General features: G+C 41.1%; 2 protein-coding genes across 18 annotated transcripts in view; one reads left to right on the forward strand and one right to left on the reverse strand.

Annotated features, from left to right (window-relative positions):
- LOC133470647 (sodium bicarbonate cotransporter 3-like) overlaps positions 1-6,680 on the forward strand; it is a 54,480-nt gene extending 47,800 nt beyond the window's left edge. For 13 of the 14 annotated variants that reach the window (XM_061759239.1, XM_061759237.1, XM_061759238.1 and 10 more), the window contains one exon: positions 1,820-6,680. In XM_061759239.1, coding sequence (XP_061615223.1) covers positions 1,820-1,843 — 24 coding nt within the window. In that variant the 3' untranslated portion in view covers positions 1,844-6,680. The remainder of the gene's footprint in view (positions 1-1,819) is intronic. The other variant, XR_009786039.1, reaches the window with a different exon arrangement.
- Positions 6,681-8,622: 1,942 nt separating this feature from the next.
- Positions 8,623-20,120, reverse strand: LOC133470649 (homocysteine-responsive endoplasmic reticulum-resident ubiquitin-like domain member 2 protein). 4 transcript variants are annotated; one of them, XM_061759250.1, is made up of 10 exons: positions 20,024-20,070; positions 19,813-19,955; positions 19,369-19,629; positions 18,441-18,518; positions 17,078-17,179; positions 16,820-16,938; positions 16,067-16,180; positions 15,686-15,976; positions 13,352-13,460; positions 8,623-9,238 (listed from the first exon to the last, which is right to left on the reverse strand). In XM_061759250.1, the coding sequence occupies exons 3-10, from the start codon at positions 19,516-19,518 to the stop codon at positions 9,065-9,067; spliced, it is 1,137 nt and encodes a 378-aa protein (XP_061615234.1). In that variant the 5' UTR covers positions 19,519-19,629; positions 19,813-19,955; positions 20,024-20,070; the 3' UTR covers positions 8,623-9,064. The 4 variants fall into 4 exon arrangements, with proteins under 4 accessions (XP_061615234.1, XP_061615235.1, XP_061615233.1 ...); XM_061759251.1 differs by lacking the exon at positions 19,813-19,955 and having other exon boundaries at positions 17,078-17,176; positions 20,024-20,120; XM_061759249.1 differs by lacking the exon at positions 19,813-19,955 and having other exon boundaries at positions 20,024-20,120.
- Between the last annotated feature and the right edge of the window lie 353 nt (positions 20,121-20,473).

Below are 20,473 nucleotides of genomic sequence, written 5' to 3' on the forward strand. Positions count from 1 at the left end.
AAATATCACACAGCCATAAGTATTCAGACTCCTTTGCTCAGTACTTAGTAGAAGCACGCTTTTGCGGTAATACAACCATGAGTCTTTTTGGGAATGATGCAACAAGTTTTTCACACCTGGATTTGGGGATCCTCTGCCATTCCTCCTTGCAGATCCTCTCCAGTTCTGTCATGTTGGATGATGAACGTTGGTGGGCAGTCATTTTCAGGTCTTTCCAGAGATGCTCAATAGGGTTTAAGTCAGGGCTCTGGCTGGGCCATTCAAGAACAGTCACAGAGTTGTTCTAAAGCCACACACTATTTTAGCTGTGTGCTTAGGGTCATTTTCTTTTTGGAAGGTAAACCTTCGGCAAAATCTAAGGTCCTGAGCACTCTGGAGAAGGGTTTTGTACAGGATATCCCTGTAGTTGGCCGCATTCATCTTTTCTTCGATTGCAACCAGTCGTCCTGTCCCTGCAGCAGAAAAACACCCCCACAGCATGACGCTGCCACCACCATCCTTCACTGTTGGGACTGTATTGGACAGGTGATGAGCAGTGCCTGGTTTTCTCCACACATGCCACTTAGAATTAAGGCCAACAATTTCTATCTTGGTCTCATCAGACCAGAGAATCTTATTTCTCACCATCGTGGATTCCTTTAGGTGTTTTTTTTTTTTTAGCAAACTCCATGCAGGCATTCTTGTGTCTTACACTGAGGAGAGGCTCGTCGGGCCACTCTGCCATAAAGCCGCGACTGGTGGAGGGCTGCAGTGATGGTTGATTTTCTAGAACTTTCTCCCATGTCCGGACTGCATCTCTGGAGCTCAGCCACAGTGATCTTTGGGTTCTTCTTTACTTCTCTCACCAAGGCTCTTCTCCCCCAATTGCTCAGTTTGGCCGGACGGCCAGCTCTAGGAAGGGTTCTGATCGTCCCAAGCATCTTCCATTTCAGGATTATGGAGGCCACTGTGCTCTTAGGAACCTTAAGTCCAGCAGAAAGGTTTTGTGTAACCTTGACCAGATCTGTGCCTTGCCACAATTCTGTCTGAGCTCTTCAGGCAGTTCCTTTGACCTCATTTGCTCTGACATGCACTGTGAGCTGAAAGGTCTTCTATAGACAGGGGAGTGGCTTACCTAATCAAGTCCAATCAGTATAATCAAACACAGCTGGACTCCAATGAAGGTGTAGAACCATCTTAAGGATGCTCAAAAGAAATGGATAGCACCCGAGTTAAATGAGTGTCACAGCAAAGGGTCTGATACTTATGGCTGTGTGATATTTCAGTTTTTCTTTTTCAATAAATCAGCAAAAAATTCAACAATTATTATTTTTTTATGTCAATATGGGGTGCTGTGTGTACATTAATGAGGGGGAAAAAAAAGAAAAATGTAAAGGGGTCTGAAAACGTTCCGTACCCACTGTAAATGTAGCATTCAGGCAAAAACATCACACAACCGCCACAACAGAGGTTCTGTTGAGTCGGTCTCATAGACTTTCCAGTCCAAAAAACAACATCAGCTATGCCATGGGAAGTTGAGCTACTGTACAAGTCCTTCAGCAAGTTAGTTTACTCAGTACAACACATGCATTGAAACAGGAGTTCAGAACTTGACTAATTATTGTCCCGTGGCGGCAATAATGTGTAATTGTAAACTTTCCTTGGAACAGAGAGTGGCGTTTGAGCCTTATTTTCTTTCCCCCCAAATTTTCATTGGATTGCAATGAAGTTAAATTTGGAGGTTCCACTGTATTTTCCATGTTATTTTCACCCGTTACTCTCTCCTAAGCCCGCACACGGTCTCTTCTTGTCTCCATTCGCTCTGTCTCCATGTTAACAGCCGGGAGAAGGGGGCCTGCGTTAGAGTGGACATCAGCCCTGACACAACAGGAGAGACTTCCACCACAGAGACCTTCTTGTGATAGCATCTCCTCCCACACGACACACCAAACAGCTGAGGAGCGCCAACATACTGTACACGCAGCTTAACCTGCCACCCTATCTTCAGCACCGCAGGTGAGCTCCACGAGGGCTGTGCGAGTCGCCCGGTTGCCATGGCGAAGTGCCATGATGTACTGTAGATGACGATATTCTACCCCAAGTAGTGATGTCATTTTAAAAAACATTTTTTTTTTTACCATTTGCACCTCTGATGCCAAAGGAACGGGCCTCACTGGTGGGGATCTTTGACTGAGTCATTGCTTGTTTTAATTTCAGTTTTATTATCGTCACCATTTTAGTCTTTATGTTTACCTCTAGTGAGCAGCCCAGCAGTGTTTGAAGGTCATATTAACACGACACCAGCCGCCATTCAGGAAATATACATGCCAGCGAAAAATGTCTCATAATTCATGTCACTGTGGAAAAACCAAAAGGGAGGTACTTTGAAAGAATTCTGCATAACTCAACAGATGCTGCTACGTCATCGCAGGTCAAGCAATCATCTTGTAGGGGGTTCTCTTGAAAGAGAACATTGCTGCTTAAATTTCATCGGAAACATCTTTAATATAAATATAGGTTAAATACGAACGCAGGTATATCGGTGATCTTTTCATTCGTAATGCTATATAAAAATTACTTCAGAGTCCACATGAAGTCTGTACTGTACAGTAAGCACTTTGCCAGCATAATTTCTTACGTAATATGAATCCTAGTGTGTTGTTGTTGTTGTTATAATTATTATTATTATTATTATTATTATTGTTGTTGTTGTTAAATGTTGCTTCTCTCTCCAATACGTTTAAAGTTCTGAAATTTCAATCACCTTGCTCAGGAATCTTAAAGATTTCTGACTGCGGTCACAAAATTTCTGTCAATGGGCAGTGATAATGTCTGCTTTTTTGGGTTTTTTTTTTACCCCATCATCGCTACCACAACAGTTTTAATCTCTTATTTTAATTATGAATGTTTACTCAACGGATAGCAAGACAGTGCAATGACAGTTCGACAAATGAGGACTAATTAATAAAAAATAAATGATTTTACTTTGCTGTCATGGATGAATAAAGCACCTGCCAAAGTACAGTGGAACCTCAAAGGGGGCATATCATCGTTGTGGTACAGTGAACCCCCATTTATTGCAGGCGATACATTCTAGACCCACCTGCGATAGGTTAAAGTCTGTGATTCAGAGACCATATACAGAGGGTACAGTAAGTATTCATTTAAATGTTTCACTTTGTTATATTGCAGCCATTTTTCATGTTTTTCCCCTGATTAATGCACACACAGCACCCCATATTGACAGAAAAAAACTGAATTGTTGAAATTTTTGCAGATTTCTTGAAAATGAAAAACTGAAATATCACACAGCCATAAGTATTCAGACCCTTTGCTCAGTATTTAGTAGAAGCACCCTTTTGAGCTAATACAGCAATGAGTCTTTTTGGAAATGATGCAGTTTTTCGCACCTGGATTTAGGGATCTTCCTCCATTCCTCCTTGGAGATTCTGTCCAATTCTGCCAGGTTGGATAGTGAATGTTGGTGAACCGCCATTTTCAGGTCTCTCCGGAGATGCTCAATAGGGTTTAAGTCAGGGCTCTGGCTGGGCCATTCAAGAACAGTCACGGAGTTGTTCTGAAGCCACTCCTTCGTTATTTTTAGCTGTGTGCTTCGGGTCATTGTCTTGTTTGAAGGTGAACCTTCAGCCCAATCTGAGGTCCTGAGCACTCTGGAGAAGGTTTTCGTCCAGGATATCCCTGTACTTGGCCGCATTCATCTTTCCTTCAATTGCAACCAGTCGTCCTGTCCCTGCAGCTGAAAAACACGCCCACAGCTTGATGCTGCCACCGCCGTGCTTCACTGTTGGGACTCTATTGGACAGGTGATGAGCAGTGCCTGGTTTTCTACACACACACCGCTTAGAATTAAGGCCAACAAGTTTTATCTTGGTCTCATCAGATCAGAGAATCTTATTTCTCACCATCTTGGAGTCTTTCAGGTGTTTTTTGAGCAAACTCCATGCGGGCTTTCATGTGTCTTGCAATGAGGAGAGGCTTCCGTCGGTCGGGCCACTCTGCCATAAAGCCCCGACTGGTGGAGGGCTGCAGTGATGGTTGACTTTCTAGAACTTTCTCCCATCTCTCGACTGTATCTCTGGAGCTTAGCCACACTGCTCTTGGGGTTCTTCTTTACCTCTCTCACCAAGGGTCTTCTCCTCCGATTGCTCAGTTTGGCCGGACGGCCAGCTCTAGGAAGGGTTCTGATCGTGCCAAGCATCTTCCATTTAAGGATTATGGCGGCCACTGTGCTCTTCGGAAACCTTAAGTGCAGCAGAAATGTTTTCGTAACCTTGGCCAGATCTGTGCCTTGTCTCTGAGCTCTTCAGGCAGTTCCTTTGACCTCATGATTCTCATTTGCTCTGACAAGCACTGTGAGCTGAAAGGTCTTCTATAGACAGGGGTGTGGCTTACCTAATCAAGTCCAATCAGTGTAAGCAAACACAGCTGGACTCCAATGAAGGTGTAGAACCATCTCAAGGATGATCAGAAGAAATGGACAGCACCAGAGTTAAATATGAGTGTCACAGCAAAGGGTCTGAATACTGATACTGATATTTCATTTTCTTTTTTAATAAATCTGCAAAGATGTCAACAATTCTGTCAATATGGGCTGCTGTGTGTACATTGAGGGGGAAAAATGATTTCATCAAATGGCATGTATAGCGGCCAGCCGACGTGGCTAGTGCTAGCAACTAATGTTAGCAGTCTTCCTGTTTTCTTTGGACATTCGCTTTCTTTTAACAGCCCTTGATGAAGGCGGTACTTCGTTTCAGAATACAGTGTTAGTGGGGGATAGGGACTGACCCCCCCCCCCCCCCCCCAAAGGTTTATAGACATAACAAGATGGCGGCATAGCACAACATCAAGACCCTCAAACCGCTCAAAGGGGAACAAACCCAAGTTTTTTGCAAGAATAAGTGCCACCGCTTGTCTAAAACGGTATTCTGATTGATATTGTGTTTGCAAAATCAGAATTCAACAGATTCCTTCATCAATGTTCATCCATCTCAGGGGGCCGCCATGTTTTGCAATATCACCCTCTGCTGTGGACAGAAATTGTCACAACTGAAGCCAAACTTGTTAAAATTTTGTTCAAACCATCGTGTCATCAACCCGCAGTTATGCTACTTGTCGCGGCATACACGGGGAGTCCGCTGACCTGTTTCCCGGGTTTGGTCACGTGACGTTCGTAATGCAAACGCGAGACCAGTTGTGACGCTAATTTTGGTTGACAGCAGAGGGCAATATCGCCAAACATGGCGTCCCCCTGAGATGGATGAATATTGAGGAATTCATCTGTTTAATTCTTATCACATGAACGCAATATGAATCAGAATACCGTGTTTAGACTAGTGTGGGCCCATTTGATGTACGTATTCTCGAAAAAAGAAAAAGTTTGGTTTCCCCCTTTAAACATGGTCCCTTGGCACCTAGATGTCACTGAAGCACAACTTTTATATTAGAAAGGTTTTTCAGCAAGTAACCGAGGATTGGTTCCCACAAACAATCAGCGAATAGGGAATCACGAATATGTGGGGGAACAGTTTGTCGCTAAAAAAGCAAACAAATCAAAATAAATAATCTGGAGTAAAAGTGCATTGCACGTTAATCCTTTGATGCTCGCTAAACTGTGGCGTTACAGTTCGGACCTTTGAGTTTATGTGCAGATTTCGAGGCATATTTTTCTATTTTGCCCAACTTTGGCTGTTCCACTGTACTTTGCGGCAGTTCCCGCTGTGTTTAGATGATGCCGACAGCACAAAACAACACCAGCCAAATGCCGTTGCAGAGGCTAAAAAGAATATGTGACCCCAGTTAGTTGCACCTATTTTTATACTGTCTGTATCATTTTATCCTGTGTGTGGTGGACAAAAATTGTATTTTAGTGATGCGAAACATTTTATGCAAAGCAAATATTTCTACTGTAAATGTGACATTTATAATATTCTACAAAGCCGTTCTAATTTTCGCTAAGTGCAGTGTTGTTTTAGCAATAAATGTTCCATATGTATGGATCCATGACACTAGCTAATATCCAGGTAAGGAATAATTGTCGCTCTATCTGTGTGTAGCTGTAGTGACTATGTGCCTTGTCAGAGCTCTTTATGTGCAAGTGTTGTACTCCTAATTAATTGTTCAGAGCAGATACGTGTCCACACGGCGGCATACAATAAATGAATGCCAAAGACGAAGCGGCGTCAGTTAGGACTGGACCAGTGCACTATTTGTTTACTGGTATATTGTTCAGCCATGTATGTGTTCAAGTTGTAGCATCTAGCTACAGACTCCAGTTTTGGACTTAGATTGTCCCCCCCCCACACCCCATTTACAAACTGAATTAATGTTTGTATGTGCGTTCTGTCGTAACATCTTGAATGTTTGCTCGCAAAAGACATGGAAGAAGTGTGATGTCTGGATCGTGACTTTCCACAAACACAAACTTAAGTTGGATCCTGCCACACAAATCAGGTTTCAAAATGGAAGTGAACACTCGCCAATTGGTATTTGATGTTTAAAGCCTTGAATCTCAACATGTTGTACAAGCCTACAAAAAAAAAAAAAAAAAAAAAAAAAAAGGCTCCAGCATACAGAATCAAAGCAGAGATGTATTCAAGTGAAACAGATTGTATCTTGTTGTTAGCAAGAATGATGACTTACTGTATCTCAAGGTGGAAAGCAATAAACGTAATTAATATAAACTGATGTTTCTCTATTCTTTTAGGAATTTGGTCATCGTGATTGTTTCTTCTCATTTACAGCTGCTGTAGCAAAATTGTATAGCAACTTCATCTCTGATATATTGCTCGACTTATGGTAAGACCAAAACTATTCTTATTCTTTGAGTGAAAGTTAGTACTCATTTGTTGAATATCCATTTTCAATCGGAATTTTGGTTCCAGGTAATAATGGACTTCCAGCCAGAAAATACCCCAAACAATAACAATTCATTTCAACCTACTTGAACTTAAAAGTCAATCATGAATAATTTTGGTCTTAAAATTAAAAGACATTATTCCAGATATGAATATATTGGCTATTAGCACCAACCAAAAGTGTTTTCAGTAAAAACCCTTATTACATTTAAAGCATGATAAGATTCTAAGGTGTTGTATGTATGTGCAAATAAATTTATATACATTTTTAAAATAGCTGCTTTCATTATGGTAGTTTTTTACACTTTGATAGTTTAAAGTCTATTTATTCATACCTATTTTCATTGCATGCATATACAATATTTGAAATGTATAGTTGCTAGCATGGCCTAGATCAAGCTAGAGTGCTGCAAAAGATTGTTTCCTCAAATCTGTCTCTGATAATTTTATATTTTTTAAATATTATTTCAAACAGCCTTTTGACAGTCATTTCCAGGTAAAATATACCTATTAAACAAAATAAGAAATTACATTAACTCAACGTTACTCACATAAAGTAAGGGGATCATTTTATAATCTTATAGTACTGTTTTGCACAACTTGCTAGGAGCTGAACAACAAAATTCCCAGCATTTTTGATCTATGAAATATGACACGTTTCTTAAGATGTCCGCTTGCCTTTCTGTGACATTTTTCTTCTCTGTTGCATCCTGCTAATGTCAAAGATCAAATCCAGTTCACCTGTGAAGGTGTATTTTAGGTTCATTCTAAAATGTTATCTAAAAATGTAATCTAAAAACACCAGGGTGGACGATTGTCGCCTTTTAAAACAATTGAAGTGATTAGATTTGGTGTTATTAAAGACGGTGTCATGCTACTTAAATTCACGCGGTCACAATCATGAATCATCTTTACTCCATTCTCACTGGAAATTACAAACCCCAATGTAGTTGCAACGTTGTAAAGCGTAGCTAAAAACCAAATACAATGATTTGCAAAACCCTTTTCAATCTATATTCAATTGAATGCACTACAAAGACAAGATATTTAATGTTCAAACTGATCAACTTTATTGTTTTTCACAAAGAATCATTCATTTAGAATTTTATGGCTGCGACAGGGTCAGGTTTACCACGGTGTTACATCACCTTTTCTTTTAACAACATTCAATAACTTTGGGAACTGAGGACACTAATTGTTGATTTGTAGGGGAATTCTTTCCCATTCTTGCTTGATGTGCAGCTTGTATTCAATTGCATATAGGTTGAACATGCTTTGCAAATCATTGTATTCTCTTTTTATTTATGTTTAACACAACGTCCCAACTTCATTGAAATTGGGCTTGTAGTTGCAATTGTAAGTTGAGAAACATTCTTTAAACTGTTGGCCTATAATAAAGTGGCGAACCTCGCCTCCATCCTTGCTTTTGTGAACTGTGCCTTTCGGGGATGCACTTTTTATATCCAATCATGACACTTACCTGTTTCCAATTATCTAAAGCGAGTCATTTTTAACATTTTACAACAGTCCCATGTAAACTGCTAGTCCTTTATTTTTGGCAAATAATTTCCTGGAAATAACGTTGGTTCTAATGAGTAGCGCATTCAGTGTCAAACACCAAATTTTGTGTAAATTAGAATTTTTACTCCCAAAGTTTCCTCGGGAAGGAGTAAACAATCCCTCAGCGTGATTAAGTCATTATTTGTGATCATGTTGCTCAAGGTTGAAAATCTGGACCCCCCCCAAAAAACAACAACAACACAGCACATCCAAAAACCAATCAACACCTTAGCTATTATTACATTTTAAATGTGTAACAGCAGCAGCAGCCATATTATCTGTGACGCCTGCACTGTGGCAACAGGCAGTTTTACAACAGCCCTTTTATATTCCATCCATTATTGCACACGGCCTGACAGAACATCACACTTCCATCACTCTATTTTTAAAAACTCAGCTCGTCCCACAATGGAAGGATCGCATCTGTTAAACTTGTCTAGTTATATTAGTGTTTATCATTGTGCCTGCTGATGCTTTTTCATACATTATTAGAGAGACGACGTGTTGTCAGACTAAGCTAACATGGCACCACCTTGACTACAGCGATTCAATGTCCATTCTTCAGTTAACGATGCCGAACGAGAACAAGCAGAGCGCATTGCCACTTTGTATTGAAGTCATTTGTGGCGAGACAGCTCAAGAAGTTCAGCTCAGTTGGCAGCGTTCTGCGGTCCCTCGGGAATGAGCGACATGAAAAAGGTGATGATGAACGACCACATGGAGGACAGGATGCCGGTTTGGGGGATGACGCGGTTAGGATCCTCTGCTCCTTCCTCTCCGGTTTCACCTTCGTCATCATCGGAGCTGTCCTCCGCCACGTGTTCCTGGTAAAGGACGATTACGTGTGAGTAGGATTGATACCAATATGGGACATTTCGGTCCAGATGTTTTGGGACAATGAAAGCTTTTGTAAATTCCCTTTATACATAGCAACGATGGATTTAAAACAATCATGATGTGTAATTTTTGGAAGGCTTGTGCATGGGCTCCCTCTAGTGGTATGTGAAGGAATTGCTGAAATCTTCAAACTGTGTTGAGTTGAAGATGGAAGATTAGGGGGTGAATCTCGGTTTGTCACGTCGAGGGAGCCAACCGCCAACAGGATCGGACAGGTTTAGGCACCTCACACTCAACCAGAATATATGTACAAGAGTATGTCGCAGTAGGTAGTAAAAGGTGTGCGTTGTGATCGTGTGAAAAGATATTTCATGGCGTGAATGACGAACGCAGTGCAAAAAAACCCACTGATGTTCAACTTGAGCCATGCAGTGAGTCAGAATCGCGCATTTCATAGTTTATATTTTTAAATAAACTATTTTGCCATCAGAAGCCGTTTCTCAATCTTGTTCTTGTTTTATAGTTTGAGGTGACATCACAGCATACCTTTATTATCGTTATGCCTTACGATGGCGGAATATAGCCATGTCACAAAGATAACATCTTAAAACTGGTGTCTTGAAATGATTTAGTTGAAAATGGCCTCAAGTGTTATAAATCAGAGCGCTAGTTCCTGAACATATGTCCAGAAAAGACTGTTCTGAAGGCAAAGGTGGGTCAAAATACACTACTAGACAGACTGTTCATGAGTGCAACGATATACACAAACTGGCCACAACATTACCATCACTTACATGAATGATTCCACCTTTACAGAAATAATAATGTTCAGTTGTTGAAGCAATTAATATAGTAGTGTCTATTATCGTGGTAGTACAGTAGCTGACTGGTTAGTACGTCCGTCTCACGGTTCAGAGGTCGTGGGTTTGGCTCCGGCCTTCTTGTATAGAGTTTACATGTTCTCCTCATGCTTGGGTGGGTTTTCGCCAGGTACACCGCCTGCCACTAACACTTTAAACAAACCTGGTTGATCCAGAGTAGTCGATAAGATCTCCCTCCATACCACATTACAATACAACATACTGCATCTTGTGTTCCAGAACTCGAGACGCTGGGTGACCGCATTTGATTCCTCCATGCAGTTTTCTATCTGAAATCGCTCTGCAAAGGCATCACCTGTCCTGCTAACTTTCGCAGCACGCCGTTGCCCTTGCACCGTGGCAGCACAAACACAGCCACAAGGTTTGAATTAAGCGGTCTCGCTCACTTTTTGCGCCTCATTGACAGTTTGCTGTGCTCGACGGATGCAACGACACGATTACGTCGTCACTGAAAAGGCGTATATGAAGGGCGAAGCTGAATTGTTAAGAAAAATGCAAGAGCAAAAGACGAAAGTGTGGTAGTATTTCATAGTGAAATGCAAGGTGGTAACAGGAACCTTTCTCTCCGCCGAAGACGCAGAGTATGATGGCTGAACACACTATATACAGTGGGTACGCAAAGTATTCAGACCCCCTTAAATGTTTTACTTTGTTATATTGCAGCCATTTGATGAAATCATTTTTTCCCCTCAATGTACACACAGCACCCCATATTGACAGAATTGTTGACATCTTTGCAGATTTATTAAAAAAGAAAATGAAATATCAGTATTCAGACCCTTTGCTGTGACACTCATATTTAACTGGTGCTGTCCATTTCTTCTGATCATCCTTGAGATGGTTCTACACCTTCATTGGAGTCCAGCTGTGTTTGATTACACTGATTGGACTTGATTAGGTAAGCCACACCCGTCTATAGAAGACCTTTCAGCTCATAGTGCTTGTCAGAGCAAATGAGAATCATGAGGTCAAAGGAACTGCCTGAAGAGCTCAGAGACAAGGCACAGATCTGGCCAAGGTTACAAAAACATTTCTGCTGCACTTAAGGTTCCTAAGAGCACAGTGGCCTCCATAATCCTTAAATGGAAGATGCTTGGGACGATCAGAACCCTTCCTAGAGCTGGCCGTCCGGCCAAACTGAGCAATCGGAGGAGAAGAGCCTTGGTGAGAGAGGTAAAGAAGAACCCCAAGAGCAGTGCGGCTGAGCTCCAGAGATACAGTCGAGAGATGGGAGAAAGTTCTAGAAAGTCAACCATCACTGCAGCCCTCCACCACTCGGGGCTTTATGGCAGAGTGGCCCGACGAGCCTCTCCTCAGTGTAAGACACAAGAATGCCTGCATGGAGTTTGCTAAAAAAAAAAAACACCTAAAGGAATCCACGATGGTGAGAAATAAGATTCTCCGGTCTGATGAGACCAAGATAGAAATTGTAGGCCTTAATTCTAAGCGGTGTGTGTGTAGAAAACCAGGCACTGCTCATCACCTGTCCAATAGAGTCCCAACAGTGAAGCACGGCGGTGGCAGCATCAAGCTGTGGGCGTGTTTTTCAGCTGCAGGGACAGGACGACTGGTTGCAATCGAAGGAAAGATGAATGCGGCCAAGTACAGGGATATCCTGGACGAAAACCTTCTCCAGAGTGCTCAGGACCTCAGATTGGGCTGAAGGTTCACCTTCAAACAAGACAATGACCCGAAGCACACAGCTAAAAATAACGAAGGAGTGGCTTCAGAACAACGCCATGAATGGCCCAGCCAGAGCCCTGACTTAAACCCAATCGAGCATCTCTGGAGACCTGAAAATGGCTGTCCACCAACGTTCACTATCCAACCTGGCAGAATTGGAGAGGATCTACAAGGAGGAATGGCAGATGATCCCCAAATCCAGGTGTGAAAAACTTGTTGCATCATTCCCAAAAAGACTCATGGCTGTATTAGCTCAAAAGGGTGCTTCTACTAAATACTGAGCAAAGGGTCTGAATACTTATGGCTGTGTGATATTTTAATAAATGCAAACATTCCAACAATTCTTTTTTCCTGTCAATATGGGGTGCTGTGTGTACATTTGAGGGGGGGAAAATGAACTCAAATGTTTTAGCAAATGGCTGCAATATAACAAAAGAGTGAAAAATTGAATGGGGTCTGAAAACTTTCCGTACCCACTGTATGTCAGGATACACCGTTTATCCCCGTCATATGAAGGCTTGTATATAGTGGGTTTAGCCGTCATACTGGGCGTCTTTGTTGATCATAAACGCCGTATTTGGCAACCGATGCGGTGCGGCCATGAGGTGCGTTCAAGGGACACTGCACAAATGGGAGTGAATGTGTTCTTTTGTAATACAGTACATAATGGTAAAAAAATGATCACTAGGAAAATTATTTGTACCAGAATGCTTTAGTTAAAACACTGTACGATCACACTGTCAAAAAACAATTGATTTAGTTTTTTAATAGAATAGATCAAATATTTTGTTAATATAGTCAGCCTGAGCTGCAAGGAATTCAAAGTTATTAAAGTACTTTCACCATTGTTCCTGTCATACGGTGTTGCGCGTTTTTGTTTGCATATTAAGGACAAAAGCGCTGTACAAGCACAAGAAATTCCTCGTGTTTGAGATTGTAGGGTGAATGCTGCAGCTGGACTGAATGGGTGGCAGCATAGGACAAATGAAATGCCAGTATTTTCATTGAAAAATAACATTTTCCAACATTGACATGACTTGCATACAGGCTCCTTTAAAGGTTTGCTCAGTGTACCATCTGATCTGTAAGTGGCTACACTCTGAGTCATGTAGTTAGTTAAATGTGGCAAATCTGGTCAAAGAGGACTAACAGGGTTTTGGGAGATACTCGAGTACTAAAATATTTGATGGCTGCAGCCCTACATTAAATTCCCCCATTATAATGTCGTTCTTTTTATTGTTGAATGAAACCCCTTCTTCGGGGCCCTGTGTGATAAACTTGCAAAAAATTGCTCCTCAAATAAAGAAATGATTGGCAAAACTGCTCCTCAAAGAAAAAACATTGTCAAGTCTTGCAGCCATGATAATAAACATTGTAAAATTAATCAAAACTGAAAATGTCTACCTTTTAAAGGCAAAATGTTTGCTGCGGTCCTTTTTATTTTATATTATAATAATGGTAAATGGTGTGGGAGCCAGCAGGTCACAAACTAGTAGAAAACGTGACTGATTAGCAGACACCTATACACACACATACCATTCCATGGAGGTCATTGTTCTGTAGCTCTGCCTCTATCTCCTCCTGATTTTCTCCAGGAAGCTGCAGTTCGTTTTCTAGGTTGAAGGGGAACCAGCCGGCCTGGTGACTGTGAAACAAAATTGACATTACATGCGTAAAAGACATTTTGAATATGCCTTACAATAGATATCCAATGCACACTGCCTGGTCAAAATAAGTGCCCACTAGGTTTGAGCTTGTACATGAAAGCTACCATTTAGACTTTACACCGATCTGATTGGCCCGACCAGTATCGGCCGATAGGCTTGCATGCCAATGACGTCATCGATCGGCTCTGCACAAGACATTTACGCCACATCGCCGTCGCGTATGAATCCAAAAGCTAGTTTATTTTTAGTCTTGTAACTATCTGATAGCCAATAAAGTTTTTTTTCCCCCCAATCTATTCATTGAAAAAACACGTCGTCGGTGTGGGACTATTTTGCGGTGTCTCAGACAAGCAACACGTAAGGTATTTGCAGTCTGTGCACAACTGAAGTACGTCGTGGGGAACGTCATCTAAATGCTGCAACACAACAAATTTGATCGAGCACATGAAGAATGTACACAAGGAGCAGCATGCTGCGTTCAAGCAACGCAGAGTGGAGAAAAAAAAAAAGTAAAAGCCGAACGGATGCAAACTCCAGACAACACTCGTCCATACAGCGAGAAAGTTAAAGTAAGCATTTCATTAACAGTATTTATTAAAGTAATTTAATTACAGTAAGTTAGTACCCACTATTTCTATGTTGATTTGACCCAAACTTCTGTCATTCTTGAATGTCCCCTAGAGGTCATTGATGTTTTACCTTTGTTCTAAAATGCTAGACAATACGTTTGAGGATCAAGTATATACAATAAATGAACAAGTCATGTAAACAGACACATTGTGCCATCTTGTGATCGGTTATCGTTTTTTTAAACTTGCTGATCCGCTCCAAAAATCCTGATCATATAAAGCCTACTTCCATTGGTTAATTACTCCAACGATTAACATCCATCCATTTTCTATAGCGCTTATCCTCACCAGGGTCGTGGGTGAGCTGGAGCCTATCCCAGCTGACTTTCAGTACGAGGCGACTTACGATCGACTTTTTTTTTTTTTTTTTGCATAATTCCAGATGTTGCACGGGACAATTTACTATTACAGGTGACCTCAATGGAAATAAGCATTGCATGAGAATACCCAGGCGATTCAAGTGAATTTAGCTTTTTTTTTTTTTTTTTAAACCAGGTAGCGAGTGTCCAGGGGGGGGGGGGTCATCAGTTTACGACGGACTCCCATTACTACGTTGACGCTGTAACGCAAATTTGTACATAAATTGAAACGCTAAGGTAATAATGTCATAATTAGAGTAAATGTGAAAAACACTTCATATCATGGATATAAAATAATACAATGGAAAATATATGCCAGGTGACAACGTATTCTTACACTGCTGAAATAGTATAAGAATTCAACCTCAGTGTTTTTTGCCCGGAGCAAAAATTGAGGACCCCTGTATAATCACCCAACATGCCTTGCATTAGTACAGTGGGGTCAAAACGTTTTCTTTCAAGGGCCGCATACAGAAAAATCGATGGATGCAAAAGGCCACTTTGAAGTCCATCCATCCATTTTCTGTACCGCTTATCCTCACTAGGGTTGCGGGGGCGTCTGGAGCCTATCCCAGCTGACTCTGGACGAGAGGCGGGGTGCACCCTGAACTGGTCGCCAGCCAATAAACGTCTGCCGCCCACTTTGACGTTTTATTTATTTACTTACATGCTGAAACCAGCCCAGCACCGTCGGTAAAGATCAATTATCAAGAAAGAATCAATTAGGTTAAATAGAACTGGGCTCATATTCCACGTTTTTTTTTTTTTTTTTTTTTTTTTAACAGCTGCGTGATGAAGCAAAAAGTAGATTTCTTTCAGGATTTTGGGGTCCCTTTTTGAGAGCAGCAGCAGAATCACATGACCACATTCAGGACCAAAATATGAGCAATCTGTACTAAGATGACCTTGATACAGAGCAGAAAGTGGCATTCATAAGCTAATTAATACTAATTATCCTTATTCACTGGGGTGTTGTGAATAGAAATGTATTTACTATTTTCCTTGTAGGTTTTGTGTTTTTGCAAATTGAGACAAGCTCTATCTAAAACCAATATTATAGTATTAGTAGTAGAGGCGAGTTGTACTCAAACAGGCCAATTACAATCAATCAATCATGTCAATTGATAATTGTAGAATATGCCACAGGCCGCTAAAAATGGACAACGGGCCATAGTTTGGACACCTCTGCATTAGTAAATTAGGAGGGGCACTCACAGGTAAAGCACCAGCATGGCCGTCATCACCATGAGAAACCGACTGAAGGAAGAGTAAAAGTACACGATACTAAGTAAGACAGCGGCCCGGGAAAACGTGTACACCCAGTCCAGCCAATCCCGGTTGAGCTCCTCCTCGTTCAGGATCTCCCCTCCTTGGGCGTTCATTTCCACTTCAGGGTTGCCACGGCGATCCACCCGTGGACGCTGGCTCAGGGGGTCTGCCTGGGGGAGCGGGTGAGTCCTAGGCAGTTCGTGCCTGAGGTTTTGGGAGGACGCTGCTAGTAAATTACTGTTGAGGGAAGAATGGAGAGGAGTCAAGGTTTAAAGCTGAGATTATCATAGTCCTGGAAATGTTCAGTTGTAAAGTAAATTGGCTCACTAGTGCATGTAGTATTGTCGAGCATATAGTTGTTGCCACCACACGAGCGTCATAGGGTTGTAATAGGGGGTCAAATTTGTGGGAGGGGTCGACATTGCAGAGAAATGACTCCAGCTAGAAAAGAGACGACCACAATGTTAACATTAAGACTGCTCATACATGAAGACATTCACATGCAAAGGTCTTTGTGGATGTACTTCAATTTCCTATTGCTGCCGATGTTGTTTTAATAGACCGCAAACCAGCTACGATTGAATTAACAGTGACTCCGATGTTTGCATCAAGTACAGTAAGACACTCAATTGGTTTATCAACTTTCAGTTCCACACAACCACTGGATAGACAGCGGTCCCTCGAGATACGAGTGAGCTGACGTAAACATGTTTTTCGATACACGAGCTGCCAGATTGGCCGACTTTTTGCTTTGACTCTACTCACTGGACTACAAGCAGCACTTTGGCTGATATAATTAGTGAAAGGCTTTAAGCTGTACATTGCCACTACCAGTTGGAGGTTACTTGAATACTAACCATAAAACAAAGAGCGGGGTTTTTGTACATTGTGTATTTGGAAAAAAAAAAACACATGGCCTCCATCCAGCATATGATGGAAAACACACATGGGCTAACAGTTAACATAACACAAAAATAAAATGCAATTTATTATTATCCCCCCCACCCCCCTCCCTAATATGTATAATTTTGAAAACCGGATTGTATTACCAAATTATGATTACATTGAATCACAAATTACCTATGCATAAATTGTTGATGCAACTGGTCGTAAATTACACCACGTTGTCTGAGTCCATCACTGTTCTCGTCTGATTGGCTGTGTTGAGCAGGGAAGGGAGGACTCGCCGTTTGAGTGACCTGTCAACGAGAGCATCCACTTATGGTTGAGCAGGGCTTGGTGTTGGCAACCTCTTGGGGGACTACTTGCGGCACGAAAGTGGATGATGAAACAAAACCGATGAACTAGGAGTGAGGAGCGTGTCGTCGTCGGACTCACTGTGGGTTCTGCCGTGCTCTCCCGAGGCTTGCGGGTGGAGCTTGGGGAGCTGGGAGGAGTTGGTGAGGGGCAAACCAAATGGAGCATGTGGTACTCATCCTGCTATAAAAGCCAATACAACGAGTTAAGTCGTTCGGAAAACCCAAACTGATAATTTGACCTCTGAAAAAGAACAGTTCAGAAAATCAAATGTTGATGTGACATTCATGTCCATTGTAATTTAAATAGGACATATGACGAAAATGTACTTTTTAATGACTTGTCTCCATTTAGGCCTCAGGAGTCCCTGCCCACCCATCAAGTGCAAAATGAAACCATTAAGCAAATCTTTTGTTGTCTGCCTAATTCTGAAAATGTGTTAGGTTCAGTGATGCCAGTATTGTGTGTCTGTTAATATGATTATTTTTTTGGGTAACTAGTAATCTTAATGCGTTTCTATTTCAGATTAAAGCTACTTACCTAAGTCACTGTGCATTACCATTTTTGTCATTTTCTCAGTAAAAAGTAGTATTTGTATTTCACTTCAATCTCGGGATCAGGAAAATGGTGTTCCAGGGTCTGGCATTTTTTTTATTTATTTATTTTTTCTATAATTCAAATATGTATGACAGTTTTCAAAAACCTATAAATGTTAAGCTAAAATAAATTCTTGAAAGTTCATTAATAAGGTTGCTTTCATCGAATTAAAACTGTCTGAGACCACCTAGGGTCACATTGCAAAAATGCTAAATGGTTTATTCCACCTAATCAGACTCGCGACTACCAAGAGTCTCGTTGGTAAGCTATACAGTCTTGGAGGTACACAGGGCTGCCACAAGAGAGGAGAAACAGAGGTGAGAAAGAAAGCTAAAATTAACTACTTAGTTACTTTTTCATGGCAAGTGGGGCACACAACTACGCCCACACTGAGCTTCTCCGCCCATGATAGGGCAGTCAGTGTGTCCAGTGTTGGACAACTGTGTAGACAGTAGAGTCGGCTGCATTTGTATGTATGTGCTAGCAGTAGCTGCAATTAGTTGACTGGCAAACAGTTGTATGCTTCATCACTAGTCATCAAATGTAGTGTTAAACATTTAGACATTACGTTAGAGGTTAACCTCTTTTAGCCTCTTTTCATATGAAAGTGTACGTTATCAAAATATGTGTCATTGAAGTTAAGGGACTGCAGTGGCAAACTTTTTATTTTTACATTTGTTAATAAATATTTTAGAACCCATGCTGACAGTATGACTCTGTCATGTATTGATTCTATTTCTAATATTTACTGCGGAAATACTTGTTTCGCAATCAGCGTCCCATCTTTAAGTTTCCATTGTAAAAGATTATGGCTGGATTTAAAATGAGTAGCAAAGTGAACGGTTACCTTTCTGAGCACATCTTTCAAAGTAAAGTGATCCAAAAGCAGCTTGCCAGAATACACCAGTCTCTGGTCTTTGGAGCTCTAAAAACACATTAGAATGGGTTCAGAGGAGCGAACCACTTTTTGCTTTCTTGTTAGAATTTTACATAGAACTGTGATACTGCAATACACTCAACCAGCAAAAGTATTACCTCTGTAAGGACAATCAAAATTTGCGCCTTGTGTTTCACAATACAATTGCCGTTGGGGGCTCGAACGTTGGCCTAAGAAGAAGCTGTTTGTCATCTTTCCATAGTTCAATATGTATCATTGTTATTAATCAATAATAATAACTTCAGGTTCAATACCTTTTCCCTAAAAATCATAGGGTGTATAAGATGTCCTATACGTGATCTTTTGATATGAGACATGATATTAAATGGGAGTTTTGCAAGGGAGGTATCGTCAAATTAGCAGCACAATACTGCACAGTCACGGTCTTGTGAGCTTCCAATTTACAGTTTGACGTAAACGTTTGTTGTTTTCTTGTTCATCAACAGAATAAGGTTCGCTCACGTAGGTAGTATGGAAAATTTGAAATCCATCCATCCATGCATGTTCTGTACTTTTTCCTCATATTTGCGCATTGTAAGGAAATGTTCAAGGCCCATTTAAAGTTTATAAGAAAATTACAAGCTTAAAGTGTATAATGTTGCCATGTCAATCACAATGGAAAGGGCCGAAAGTTCATCCACACCACCGACAATCTAATCTCTTTACTTGACTCGAGGATTTAAACTGTACCAAAATAGTAACACATACACACAACTTGACTTCATGAAATGTCCATCAATGTTCACTATTGTTAATTACGAAATTCTGCAATATATTATGTCCGGGTTCATATGCGAAACAGCTTGTGATGGAAAATGATGTGCTGTGCAATACTCACTGGTTTGCTTGGGTACACGTCAGACAAATGGGCTTTAAGTTTCTCCACAGTCCAGTTCTGGCAGCAGTTAATAGTCTGGTCATCATATTTTTGGTTGGGCGCCCTGATGACAAGTGTAACCGGACCGTCCATTACACCTTGAGCCATCATTCTCAAGCATTTGCCTTGAAACGCAAAACGAGTTCGGCTTCGGTGTGAAGGTTCCGCGGCGTGTTTGGAAACACCAGAGGAACTTGAACGTTACGTGAAGTTCATCTCTGGCTGTCAGGTGAAGACAGAGACAAACAGAACAATATTTTACTGAGGAGTTCATTTACACCCCATTAGCTTTAACTTGCTGAGACAGTCCGACATTTCATGAGATTTCAAAATAATATATGTCAACGACAACGTGGTAAATTCTAGCTTAGTACGTGCCGAAAGTGGTGAATGCATCGTTCTTACTCAACAATTGCCTTGGTTGGGGAGTTCAATGTAGACTGTTGACGCAACTAGCTTAGCTAGCATTAGCCCCTGGGGATTTCAAGCGGCTTTGTAGTTTTGCTCGCGTTAAGCACAGAGAGGGGAAAAAGCATTGCCAGTCGCATCTTAAAAGCAAAATGAAAGGATGACAAGACGGGTGGTGTGATACAAAATAGCGATAAATTGGGATTACCTTGCGTGTGTACGCCTAGCCGGACGAGCCCAGCTGTGTTCTTACTCGTCTGCTCAGCAGCAGCAGCAGCAACGTGTTGAAATAACTCCAAAGCTAAATAGCGCCCTCCAGTGTCCTGGATAGGAAATGAAGTTTTTTTTTTTTATTATTCTAATTATTATTTTTTACAGTACAGAGACAATATATTTAATGTTCAAACTGGTACACTTTGTTTATTTAAATTTTTTTTTTTTATTATTTGTTTTTTTTTCAAATATCCACTCACTTTTATTTTTATGCCTGTAATATGTTCCAAAAAGCTGGGGCAGGCGCATGTTTCCATTGTGTTACATCACCTTTCCATTGACTCAATAAGCGTTTGAGGACTGAGGACACTACTTGTTGAAGCTTTGTAGGTGGAATTCTATCCCATTCTTGCTTGATATACAGCTTCAGTTCCTCAACAGTCGA

This window comes from Phyllopteryx taeniolatus, chromosome 21 (genome assembly GCF_024500385.1).
Source record: "Phyllopteryx taeniolatus isolate TA_2022b chromosome 21, UOR_Ptae_1.2, whole genome shotgun sequence".
Classification (NCBI taxonomy): Eukaryota; Metazoa; Chordata; class Actinopteri; order Syngnathiformes; family Syngnathidae; genus Phyllopteryx; species Phyllopteryx taeniolatus.

What these genes read in the sequence shown, in the direction of transcription:
- LOC133470649 (XM_061759249.1), bottom strand. Translation starts at nt 19,518, where the DNA reads ATGATGGCTCAAGGTGTAATGGACGGTCCGGTTACACTTGTCATCAGG. An exon ending in CGACAATACTACATGCACTA is followed by an intron (nt 15,977 to 16,066) that starts GTGAGCCAATTT and finishes TTCCCTCAACAG; the next exon opens with TAATTTACTAGCAGCGTCCT. An exon ending in ACAATGACCTCCATGGAATG is followed by an intron (nt 9,239 to 13,351) that starts GTATGTGTGTGT and finishes GTCCTTTACCAG; the next exon opens with GAACACGTGGCGGAGGACAG.